Here is a 13,524-nt window from a genome sequence, read left to right as displayed (position 1 = left end):
AGCATGACTGTAATCCAGAAGCAATTATTTTTCTAACAATGGTATTTTCAAGTATGTCTCCTGATAATCTAAATAAGTTTTTTGAAGCCAGATATGGTTTGTTGAACCTATTTTGTAAATGGTATGTTTACCAATGACTTCAGTGGTTCCCAAATGTCTCTGTGCTTTATGACATACTCTTTACTACATGAAAGACAACTATACTCTTTCAGCATGCTGACCTCCACTCTCAAATAAAAATGTACAAATCAAAATTATAAAGACCACTGTGTAAAACAAATAAGAAAATAATATCCTAAACCGAAAGTGTAGGGCATGATTTTTTTGTGATGCGTCTATAATTTACTTTAAGGAGCTATTCCTCTCTTTTGTGCAATTCTCATTAAGTTCTGTGTTAATCTGAACTCATTCACATGACCCAGAAAAAAGAAAAGGCAATTCCAAACATTAAGAAAAAACGTAAGAGGATACAGTAACATAAATTAACTGAAAATTTAAATTTATTTTAGACAACTAAAAATATTAGTGGTTAGAATGTGATCTCTACCATGATACTTAAACTATGAAGTTGTGGCACTATTCCAGAAATACATTAAGATAGCACTTCATGTGTCCTTACATTGCTTCTCAATGTTCTTCAGCCTAGAATGACCCAGTATTTAGGCACTATGGGATTTTTTATTTTTAATAAATTCATATTTGAAACTATTTGACACAAAAATGGCCACATATAAAGTTTCATATGCAAAAGCTAAAATCATGCAACAGGGGAAAATGAGGTGAAAACCGGGGAATTAAAACATGTAGATCTAGTTGGGGGTGTTGGTTGATGAGAAAATGAACATGAGCCAGCAGTGTGCAACTGCAGCCCAGAAAATCAACCATACTCTGAGCTGCATCAAAAGAAGCATGACCAGCAGGTCGAAGGAGGTGATCCTGCCCCTCTACTCTGCTCTCGTGAGACCTCACTTGGTGCACTGTGTACAGTTCTAGTGTCCTCAATATAAGAAGGACATAGAGCTGTTGGAGCAAGTCAGCAGAGGACCATGAGGATGATCAGGGGACTGGAGCACCTCCCGTATGAAGACAGGCTGAGAACGTTGGGGCTGTTCGGCCTGGAGAAGAGAAGGCTGCGTGGAGACGTCACAGCATCCTTCTAGTATCTGAAGGGGGTCTATGACGATGCCAAAGAGGGACTTTTCATCTGGAGCTGTAATGATAGGACAGGGGGCAATGGGTTCATACTTAAACAGGGGAGATTTAGGTTAGATATAAGGAAAAAATTCTTTACTGTGGGAGTGGTGAGGAACTCAAACAGGCTGTCCAAGGAAGTTGTGAATGTTTTATCGCTGGCAGTGTTCAAGGACAGGTTGGACAAAGCCTTGGGCTACGTGGTCTAGGGGAAGGTGACACTGTCAAAGGCAGGGGGCTGGAACTAGATGATCTTAAGGTCCTTTCCAACCTTAACCATTCTATAATTCTAAGTTAACCTAAACCTGCTCTCAATGTGTATGTAGAAAACCTTACCTTCCATATGACATCAGAACTTATTTCAAAAGACATGACCCTGGAGTCAATGTAAAGCTTCCTATTCAATCTACTGACATTTCAGTCGGATTTGCTGCTGCAACTTTTATGACAATATGCTCCAGTGGATCTTCCTCTCCTCTAGGTTTCAGTAGGATAGACCAAACCAGAATCAGTAACAGTAATTGACCCTTAATTTATGCCTTACTAATCATAGTCTTGTAGGGTAATTGCATTTTAGGATAAAATGACTGCATTTGTGGATGAAGGGAGACCAGTAGATGTCATTTACCTCCACTTTAACAAGGCTTTTTACACAGTATGTGCGTATCTCATTATGACTGTATTTGCATAGCCAGTTCTTTAAAGTTGGTTCTTTAAAATCAGTTCTCAATATGTATATCCTTTTTAATTAAAAGTGGCCTCTTACTGCTCTTAACAGCAGAATGACATACAGGATCTTGGTTTTGACAGAAACCTCAGTCTGTGGCTCTGTAGAGATGCTTTGGATCTGCTCAATGAGTAAGATCTGGGACATGACACATAGTACAACTAGAACTTCCAGCTGGAAGAAGAGGTCTAGAATATGTCCACATACCTGAGCAACTAAAATACCTCTGCATTCCCATTGTTTCATAAGCCAATAAAATATTTAGTTTTGTCTTCAAATAATTCATAAGCACTCACAGTATTAGATATCAGGTCCTAGTATCTAATTTTAAATATCTTGACCTATGCCTTAGTGCGTGCCTTCACATACAACTATGAAGAAAGGCCAGCGCAACTGTGAAGCTGCAGTGCAACCACGCTGTCCTTTAACCAGCCCTCAAGTATGGACCTGCACCAGGCTCTTGCTCTGCAAATGGTCAGGATGGAGAGTGCCAGTGCATGCTAACAGGACCATGAAATACTGAAGTCACAAAAACTTCAGTCAGTCATGTTGGGGTTTTTTCCCCTATTTATAAATATTTCTAACTGGAGAGGCATTTATTCTTCAGAAGGCATCTTCAGCTGTGCTACTGGTAAGACTTGGGAACATGGAGCAGCAGCAGCCTTGCCTGTCTTCAAGATGTTGGATACAACATGATTTATTTTCCTCTAAAAATCCTGTTTTCAAATGCAGTGTGTTGAAAAATGACAGGTATATGGCATCAGAAATATAATTCTGAAGCTGAGTGTGGCCATTTATTATATTTTGTACAAAATAAAATCAGAAAAATAATTTAGCTCATGTCAGACCTAAATTTATCTATTATGGAAGCAAATTAGTGAGAAGAGTGCTGTAAAAGAGCACTCTTTAAAAAATCCATTAGAAAATTTTATATTTTAGAAATTAAGCGACCTTATTGGATTTATGGAAACCTAAAGAGTTAAATTTCACTGACATGAAGAAACTAAAAGAGATTTAACAAAAGATTATTAAATCATTTCCATTCCTCACACCTGCTACCTGTCAACAGTAGAGGTTCAAGCTTTTAAAAATGGGGCATGATGCTGTAGGAAAGCCTTTGCAAATCGTAACTAAGCTAAACTAGTAGCTTATAAAAAGCAAACAAATGTGCAACCTCAAGTCCATTTTGGAATGGATCACGTTAAATCCATGTAAACTAGATCTGTTGACAATTCACCTGCGTTTACCTTTCCAATAACAGTAAAAATATTTGTACTGGTCTGGCATTTTCTTTCTCGATCAATGGATATGAAAATTAAATGTTTTGCAAGACAGAAACAGTTCTGATGTGTGAGGAGCTTAAATGACCTCTTTCCCTACCGGATCTCCAGGGAACTGACCTTGTTTTGGATTTGTCAATAGCTGTGGCTCAAAGAATCAGGGCCATGTTCCATAAAAGAGTTAAATTTTGCATTTTATAATCCACCGATCACAAAACAAAACAAAACAACACAAAACCAAAAACCAACAAACCCAACTAATGTATTTTCCCACGGTGCTCATAAGTAACACAAAACGTTCTATACTTTCACTGTTAGGCTTAAACCCCACTGGCTTACAGAACTTGCAAAGTAGTGTATGGTCTCTATAAAGGCAGGCTAGTTCCACCCTTAATAAGCATGTGTAACTTGTACTGACACTGGCTGCCTATGCACATACCCTGAGGCGTGATAGGCTTTAAAATACAGGTTTACATTTAACTCACAGAACTTAACATTAAAGTTTAATTTCACAGAAGTATATGCTCTGAACAAGCACCAATACCTAAACGCACCTTTACTTAATATAAATCTTATAAGCACATACAGTGGTCTTTTGGGTAGAGCAACCTAACGGAAATTTCCCTATTTCTATTTATCTAATATTTTGCGTGCATGTTTCTATAAGCACATATTTTATTAGCTGAAATGTAACTACACTCAAAGGGCTGTAACCCAATATTTCTGTAACTCTCATATAATATATTAGCACTACACATTTTTAAATTATCATTAAAATCCTAGGAGAACAAAGAACAAGCCAAATGTAGGACACTTTAATAATCTCTACCAATACTGAGGACCATGTAGTAGAGTACCTATCACCATATGCAGAAATAGGACCACACAATAAAAAGGCAAAGCACATTCATGGAAATTCAGGTCAAAGCAGTCATAACTTTAGAGTTTTAGCTTTAACTTTGAACGTCCTAATGACTGTAATCACAACCATGCTGTGCTTCAACCTTTTTGTTAGCTTGAATCACCCACATTCAAGTCAAGCCTAGAGGCCCTTTGAGGGGAAAAACCTCCCAGACCTGTGCCTGGCAAACATCTTGGAAAAGGGCACACAACTGCAGAAACATAAAGTCACTGACTTGTTCCCACAATTCAGCCAGAAGCAGAATTGTAAGAGTTACAGCTCTTAAAAGCTGTAAACCTAAAGATCATTATGGAAAAAGAGAGGGGGAAAAAAAGTCTTCAACTGTCCCACTTTGCTTGGTAAATTTGGCTTCCAGCTCTGCCACAGCCAGTGGCAGGCTCACCCTGCCCTCCCTTCAAGAGGGAATAGGATTTCTGAACTAAAAATACGATGCCTGTTTGCATATCTTGCACACTTTTTTTTTAACCGATTTGGGGTTTACCCTCCAGAATTTACCTACATTATCTGAGCCTGTAATTAAATTGAGCAGTCTGCTGGTTTACTTTGGACTGATTCTCCCTTTAAAGAGGGGATTTACAAAAATACATATTTTTCTGAATCCAAGGAGAAAATAGATCATCTTTGAACAAGCAATTTAAACATGTTTAGTACTGTCATTTACTCTTTCATTGAGAAGCATACACAGATATGTACGACCTAAAATAACCACACCGGGGTTTTGTATAAGACAAGTCACCACACCCACATACAGATAGCAGTGAATGTAAGTATGTGAGAACATACATCCAATTCGTCTGCTTACAAAAACTAGGATACTAGATTTTAAAATCTGGTTTCGAGTACCCAAAACTCATAAATATACCACAACTAATTCACATTCTGAAGTCCACTAATCTCGCATAGCATCCATATAGTGCTGTATAGACAATAGTATTATCTTCTCTGGCACTGAATCAAACTGAAAATTAATTTTAATCCTAAAAGATCCTTATACAGGCTTTGCAGTTTAGTAAGTTATCAGTCTTCACACTGAAAGAAGGATAATAATACAAAAAAAATCTCTTGGTCTTTTAAAAATAATTAATTGCTTTTGCTATTAGATTAAACAGACCAGCTCCCTTTCTTCCCCTTCACTACTACACAGCAATGAAAGCTCATTTCTGGTTTTACCTTTTACTTAATCACAGAGATGGTAAGGATACTATTACAGAACTACATGGTATCAAAAATGTTTGTTGCTATTAGTGTGCAGGCCATTATGCTTATCAAAGGGTATGTTATAAATAGCTTATAGCTATTAAAATGCAACAATTAGTGGATAAATTAATAGGACAGACAAGTAAAATATCAATCATGACACTGGTAACATAATTAGCATAAATTAAACAGGATCACAGATTACTGAAGCTGTTGCATAAAACAAGAGCACCTATTTCAGTTCAATAACTTGCATACTTTTAACACTAAAACTATACTACAGAATGCTCAAAAGATACAAAAGGACACCACAAGAAAACAATAACGAATATTCATTGGTAGCTCTCTGCCTAAGACTTCTTTACAACAATTTAAGAGGTAGGGGGGAAGGAAATCAGAAAAAAAAAGAGACAAAAATAAAGCCCAGATGAATAAGAATTTGTAGCTTAACATGTGCAGCAAAACCCAAAATGACAGCAAGTGTAATTACCGCACAGCAGCCTAGTGGCCTATACAAGGCCTATACAAGACCTACATTAAAGCAGACCTCTTATTACCAGCATATTTAGCAATTTCAATGTTTGACGGAGTTTTGGAATACAATTAAACTGACTTAAACAGTGTCCCTTTAACTCCTGGAATGAAAGGATGCCCTGGAAGCAATTTTATTCAATTTCTTAATATATATTTTTTATATTTTTATATTTTCCTTCATTTCTTGCCATCAGTATGACATCGGAGCACCTGTAAATTCTATTATTATAAATAGGGATGTTTTTAAAAGCAAATTGAAAAGTACATTAATTCTTAACAAAACACAAAAGAGACTTCCTGCTTTAGAAGCTTATGCTGTCTGAAGCTGTTTTAAGAATTAGAAAGAATTTTGCTGATGTTGTTAAATAATGCAAAATGGTCAAAAAAGACCAAATTGATAGAACTGGCCATATTTCGCCCTCAGTTGAAACTTCGCCTTCTAACTTAAAACAGTTACTCAGGTAACAGTGAGAAAGAATCTGATTATCTCTATTCACATTTCTACCATACCAGAATAAAAGAATGAAAACTGAGACTTTCAAAATTATTATTCTACATCTATAATGCCAGTTTTGCAACATACTCTCCTATTAAACCACCAGCCATGCAAGACCAGTGGTGCAAACATTTTATCTCCTTGATTCATGTTGTAAAGATGGGAAACGGCATCATTAGGTTTTGTTTTGACAGCTAGGTGAGAGGACTGAAGTGAATTCTGCATAACAAGAGCATCTTTTCCACCCTTGAGTAAGAGAGATATACGTAGGAAGTATGTGCATTATTTTACATACACTCTGAAAGAGTCGATCTAATGCAGGACAAAGTGAAGGTTGGGGCAAACAAGTGATTTCCTGTTTTCTGGGCTTCTTTTCTTCCCAAATTCTATGCTAAATCCTTAACGTAAAATTTAGGATCTCAGGCACCATTTCTGAGGAGACTATATACTTTTAATACAGTTGTTATACAGTCTTGGTGAGAGAATGTTTCTTGGTAAATGCAAAGAAAGCAGCTTATGAAGAAAAGGGATTCTGGCTCCCAAGGACATCGAAACAGGATGTCCAAAGTTCTGCCTGTTCTTTCCACCTATGGGAAAGGAACAGTGCCAGCAACAGGAGAGGAGTCTGCCATTACAAAATCTGCAACAGCAAAAAGGCTTAGTGCTTCTCAGTTTTGTGATTTTAAGAAGTTGTGACAATCTTTTGCATAAACCAGTAGCTGGCATGTCTGCAGAAGACCTTCAGAATAAAAAAGGTAAAAATTTGTTCAAAGATTTATCCAAATAATTAATAAAAAGCACTGCATATTACAAAGCTAAAATGCAAAGTTATTTATCTGAGCTCTATATCCCGAAGACTTGATACATGATGCAGGTATCACACAGAGTATTAAATATAATGCAACTGAATACACAGATCCTTGAACTCGGCATGTCCCACTGACATAAAAATTGAAACATACTTATTTGTTTAGACTGTAAGTCTTCCAGGGCAGGGCATATGTTTTTACAGCATTTGGCAAAATAAATTTCTGGGTTGTGATTACACCCCATATGCACTATAGTACTACAAGTAATACAAGTAATAACATGTACACATAGGCTCATTTTTTTAAAGCTGAGCAGACATTTAGGCTATCAGCTCTCAGTGAAAAATGGCAGGCAATGTATACCCCAGAAGTACTTTACATGAAAACATCTTACTGCTTTCATGCCAACAGAGAAGAAAGCCACAGGAAGCAAAAATCTAGCTGGAGACTGGCTAAATACAAACACCAGAGCCTGCATGTGTTCAGCTTCTGAGGTCCCCAAGGGAAGAAGGACACAGATCTGTTGGAGCGAGTCCAGAGGATGCCACATAGATGATCAGAGGGCTGGAGCATCTCTAAAGGGGCCTACAAGAAAGCTGGAGAGGGCTGTTTTACAAGGGCAGGTAGTGATAGGACGGCAGGGGATGCCTTTGAACTGGAAGGTGGTAGGTTTAGATTAGACATTAGGAAGAAGTTCTTTACTGTGAGGCTGGTGAGGCCCTGGCACAGGTTGCCCAGAGAATCTGTGGCTGCTCCAACCCTGGAAGTGTTCAAGGCCAGGCTGGAGGTGTCTTTGAGCAACCTGGTCTAGTGGAAGTTGTCCCTGCCCATGGCAGGGGGGTTGGAACTGGATGATCTTTAAGATCTCTTCCAACCCATAGAATGAATCTACAAATCTGCAAATCTACAAATTTAAGAATCTATAATTCTATGAGACTAGAATTGCCTGAAGATACATAACGACAAAAATACCATGGAGAAAAAGTTGCAAAAGACATAGTAATAGAATTAGATTTCTCAAAAATTAAGAGTATTTCTTTTTAACTGAAGATGGTATTATTTAAACTGGAGGGAAGAAATTGAGTATTAGTTGAAACAAAGGCAGAAATTGCATCTTCATAACAAGTAATGAAATTACTTAGATTTCTCTTTTTCCTTACTAATTATGCGTTCTCAGCAGAATGGAAAAAACACCACAAATTTCTGAGAGCACTAGATTTAGTAGTTATCCTGGAGGTTAAACCAGAGCCTTAGCACTTCCACATGAGTTTAAAATTATCTTATGCAATACCTATCACTTTTCATTCTTAAAAGCTACGAATTCAACACTCAGATCAGAGAACTGTTACATGAGAATGACAGCAGCCTAGGCTAAATAAATACCCTAGAAAGATCTCCATTCTTCTCTTTTACAGTTCTCCAAAATTGGTCCACAATAGTATGTTTGTGGGATTAGTTGACATTGCCTACCCACAGGATGCACTCACAAATCTTAAAAGTTCACCCAGGTCCTAGAACCTTCTGTTTGCTATTGGTGAGGCAGCTCATGGAGCTGAAAACCAGACATTAGGATATTAAAGCTACAGGAAGGAATTTACACGTAGCCTAAACTGTTTGCATTTATGCCTACTTTCAGAAGGTGTGTTCATTTAAAATCACTGAGGACATCTATAGATAGTTTATATAATAGCAGTTTTGCAATGATGTTCTTCCATCTTTCTTGAGTTCATGCATCATGCCCTTTTGTGAATTGGAGCATAAGCAATCTGAAGGGGGAACTGTATTTTAATCACACTGTGTAACTCCAAATTAAATTTTCACATTTTTTCAGTCAGTGTTCCAATCTCTGTGTCTTTACGGTGGAAAAAAATAATCATCGGACAGATAATTTCAAAATGCAGTCAGATATTCCTGCTACAACATAAAAGAAAGGAGCAAAAACTAGTAGAAGAGGTTGCAGCAAGCATTATCATTATATGCTACCTAGGGTTATCACCACAATTTGAAAAGTAGCACAGAGACAGCACAGAGAAAGTATACTCAAAATGGTTGCCCTGATTGGTTCTGTCTTCTGATCCGTTTCTTCAAGCTCATTTATTCTCTAAATTATTTTTCACCTCCAGTTTCATTATCTGTTTTGGATGCCTCCATAGAATCATAGAATCGCAGCACAGTTAGGGTTGGAAAGGACCTTAAGATCATTTAGTTCCAACCTCCTGCCGTGGGCAGGGACACTTCACACTAAACCATGTCGTCCAAGGCTCTGTCCAACCTGGCACTGATCACTGCCAGGGATGGAGCATTCACAAACTCCCTGGGCAACCCATTCCAGTGCCTCACCACCCTTACAGTAACAAATTTCCTCCTTATATCAAATCTAAACTTCCCCTTGTTTAATTTTTAATCCGTTACCCCTTGCCCTATCACTACAGTCCCTAATGAAGAGTTCATCAACAGCATCCTTATAGGCCCCCCACAGATACTGGAAGGGTGCTATGAGGTCTCCATGCAGCCTTCTCCAGGCTGAACAGCCCCAACTTCCTCAGCCTGTCTTCATACAGGAGGTGCTCCAGTCCCCTGATCATCCTCGTGGCCCTCCTCTGGACTTGTTCCAACAGTTCCATGTCCTTTTTATGTTGAGGACACCAGAATTGCACACAGTATTCCAAGTGAGGTCTCACGAGAGCAGAGTAGAGGGGCAGGATCACCTCCTTCGACCTGCTGGTCATGCTCCTTTTTGATGCAGCCTAGGATACAGCTGGCTTTCTGGGCTGCAAGTGCACACTGAAGCAGGTTCATGTTCATTTTCTCATTGACCAACACCCCCAAGTCCTTCCCTGCAGGGCCATTCTGAATCTCTTCTCTGCCCAACCTGTAGCTATGCCTGGGATTGCTCTGACCCAGGTGCAGGACCTTGCACTTGGCATGGTTAAACTGCATACTCATAGCATTTGTTGTGTCCCAGCTGTTTGTGAGGAAAATTAAATGGTTGCATTTCTGATTTTTTGTAGAGGAGATATACACATATTTTAAGTTATTTTGCTAAAAAGTGTATTTAGTTATATTCATATATATTTCATTATCGACCCAGAACACACTATATTGCTGTGGGCTTTTGTTTACTTTTGATTAAAAAAAGCTGTCGTGGTTTAAACCCAGTCAGGTAATTCGTTCGCTCACTTCCCCCCCTTTTCTTGCCCTCCCCCTGCTCTCGGAGGGACGGAGAGGAGAATCGAAAAGAATACAACTCCCACGGGTTGAGATAAAAACAGTTTAGTAACTAAGGTATAACACAAATCACTACTGCTACCACCAATGATAATAATGATAAAGGAAATAACAAGGGAAGAGAATACAACACCTCACCACCAGCCGACCGATAACTCGCCCCCCCCAGCCCGACCAAGCTCCGACCGATACCTCCTCCAACCCTGCAGTCTCTCCCAGCCCTTCCGGCTAACTCCCAGTTACATCCTGGGCATGACGTGCTGTGGTATGGAATACCTCTTTGGTCAGTTTGGGTCAGGTGTCCTGTCTCTGCTTCCTCCTGGCTCCCCCTCCTCCCTGGCAGAGCATGAGGCTCACAAAGTCCTTGGCCAAACCAAAACATCCTTGTTATCAGCTCTGTTCCCAAGCTGAAAGTCAAAACACTGCACTACACCAGCTACCAAGAAGGGGAAAAATGACTGCTACTGCTGAACCCAGGACAAGCCTTCGAAGTGATAGCCCTTAAAATTACTGCATGAACCAGTTAATACACTTTATACATATTTTAATAGCTTTATTTTTTAATATGCTTTTGTCTGAGACATATGTGCATGTGTGTCTGTGTATGTATGCATCTGAATGTATGCACATGTCTACGTACTTCCGTATGCATTTACATTCATGTGTGCCCCTTCTATTACTATTACTAAATAAATGTGTGTAAGGTGTGTTTATAACACATTTCTCTTTATGAAGAAAGTAAAACTAGGTTTGAATAAGAATAAATCTAAAACCTAAACCCCTTAAAATACAGATTTTAGGCTAGAAACCCAGACAAACCTACAACTATACCAGCATTCACGGGCACCATGGTGATGTCTGCTTTTTCAAGCTGCACAGCACTGTAACATAGGGATAGCTTCTGTGCTTTAGTCCTCCAAGTTTTCAGGTTTCCATGGAAATGAGTGGGAATCCCAACACAAGGGAAAAATAACAGGCTATCCATCTCACACCATGGTGCTGGATCTCAGAACAGCTGATGCATGAGGCAGTCATTGCAAGAATACAAATACACATAATACAATACTACACATAATTCTGGAGCCAAAAAAAAAAGTTATGACTGTGCCTCAAAGGACCATATGTAAACTACTGCCTTAGTAGATACATAAAACTCTGCATGAACAAGGTTTTACACAGTTGTGAAGCTGCCCAGTGTATGAATACAGGTACTGTATGATCTCAAACTAACTAATTGAGCAAGTATAGCTAATTAAAGCAGAGCCTAATTTTCCTATTATTGATTTCACTACACAGATGGTGAATTAAATAAAGCACCTACCTTTTATATGGCAATCTAAAGTATGAGTAGTATAAAATTCCACTAATACTAACTTCCAAAGACCCACCAACTGTTGTGCAAGCCTTGGTTTCAAGAATGGACAGACCATTTACAACTAACTCGCACTGTAGCAACACAATGCCTCTATTTGGGTTGTGAGGGTTCATGCCAGTTCTTTGGCTTTTCTGCATAAAAGTTCCAAGATTAACAGAAATGTTGGTATGGACACACAAACGCTTTTAGTGTTAATGAACTGTTGAAAACTAAAAGCATTATAGTCCTTAAACTTCCTTATATCTGAAGAAAAAAAAAGTTTTAGACTGTTTGAGTACATTTTCTCCACTACCTGGCAACAAGTTTGTGTTATTACTTTTGTTGATTTCCCTGGAATTGATCTGGGCTCGCTGCTGGACCTAGCACACTTATATTTTTCTGATCAGATATTCCCAATGCTTGAGGTGTCTGCAAAATATCTGGAGTAAGTTTTAGCAGGAGGTCTTAGAGCAAACAGAACAATATGCTAAGCCCAGCAGAGAGACTGCTAGACCTTGCAGTGGTATCTTCTGCTCATCAGCCACATGGTAGAAAACAGCAAACCATGAGCAGGTCTCTTCTAACGGAAACAGTCTATTCATGAGGCAAACAAGATCTTTCAGACGGAAAGAAGAGAAAGAAAAAGATGGAGATCATGGAACTGCCAGAGGGAGAAGGACAAAACCCATCCATGACATTCTCCATGAGGAAGTATAATATAGAAGTACTGAATGTCAACAAGGATTAACGATAGGGCCTAGACAAGTATGTAGTTCCCCTATCAAAAGATGAACAGATTTTAGCCCAAGCTGTAAGCAGGCTCATCAGGCCTTCTGAGGCACAGCTTCCCCAAGGGAACTGATCATCACTATCACTGCATTTGTACAAAGTCATTCTTTACCCATGTGAGGATGAACATTTCCAAGTAACCATTGTCAATAGTACCCCATAAAGACATGGTGGACAGGCTAAACATCATCGCAAAGTGATTCAGTTGCCGTTATGCCATTCTCAAACAAGAAACAAGAGGCAACAAGTTATCTCAGTTGTGCCTGTAGGAAATGGGGTTGCTAATTTGCACATTTATGTAAAATACATCATTCAGTCTGGCAAGATCATCATACTGAGCTTCGAGCATTTTCTAACCAAATAGTGGTGTCTTACTAGTGTTTTACCTGACAATGGATTAATGATTCATTGATGGCTGGCCAAGACCCTTACCAAAGGTGGAAAAGTTATTGAACTTCAGTTACCTTTGAGGCAGGTGATAATTGCATCTGAACAAGCTCAGGAAAAGGCATCTCCATTACTAGAAGAGAGAGATCACTGGGACAGGAAAGTCAAAACCTTTTCCTGGTTCAGGTAAATTAGCAGTGAAACAGATTTAAGAAGACCATTTCCTAATCTAACCCCACATTTCTATGCCTGTAAAGCATTTTGACGAATAACTATTTGTGGTGTTAGGCATTGAAAATATCCCTCTTTTGGTTTTCAGGGAAGCTCTGCTTAGCGGTATTACCATAATTAAGGGGGTAGCAACCTGTAGCACAGGGCAGGAACAAGTAGCCAGAAACAGCTATGGGAAGTTACTCCTTAAAATGGCTTCAGCACTGAAAAAAAAAGTAATGCCATAGCTTATCTGAGAGACACAAATATACTTCAGATGTGGAGACCATTTGTTCCAATACAGTGAGGCTGACACAAAGTTCCTGGATTGGACATGGTTCACTTGTAAATTGCCAGATGGGATAAACTGAACTTGGGTGAGTCTCTCAGCCCTCATACA

The 13,524-nt window shown here is 38.8% G+C and overlaps 1 protein-coding gene across 20 annotated transcripts in view; it reads right to left on the bottom strand.

The window, feature by feature from the left end:
- The window catches only part of MYT1L (myelin transcription factor 1 like), a 311,469-nt gene that overhangs the window by 133,162 nt on the left and 164,783 nt on the right, over nucleotides 1-13,524 (bottom strand). For 3 of the 20 annotated variants that reach the window (XM_062634587.1, XM_062634589.1, XM_062634594.1), the window contains exon 1: nucleotides 1,528-1,662. The exons of 8 other annotated variants lie outside the window; for them this stretch is intronic. In XM_062634587.1, coding sequence (XP_062490571.1) covers nucleotides 1,528-1,563 — 36 coding nt within the window. In that variant the 5' untranslated portion in view covers nucleotides 1,564-1,662. Of the gene's footprint in view, nucleotides 1-1,527; nucleotides 1,663-13,524 lie in introns of those variants that run through there. 9 more of the 20 variants (XM_062634591.1, XM_062634593.1, XM_062634577.1 and 6 more) reach the window with 5 other exon arrangements.

This window comes from Pezoporus occidentalis, unplaced genomic scaffold (genome assembly GCF_034315485.1).
Source record: "Pezoporus occidentalis ecotype Australia unplaced genomic scaffold, CSIRO_AGI_Poc_V1 ctg43, whole genome shotgun sequence".
Lineage (NCBI taxonomy): Eukaryota > Metazoa > Chordata > Aves > Psittaciformes > Psittacidae > Pezoporus > Pezoporus occidentalis.
Note: the sequence above shows the minus strand (reverse complement) of the source record. Positions and strands in the feature narration are given on the sequence as shown.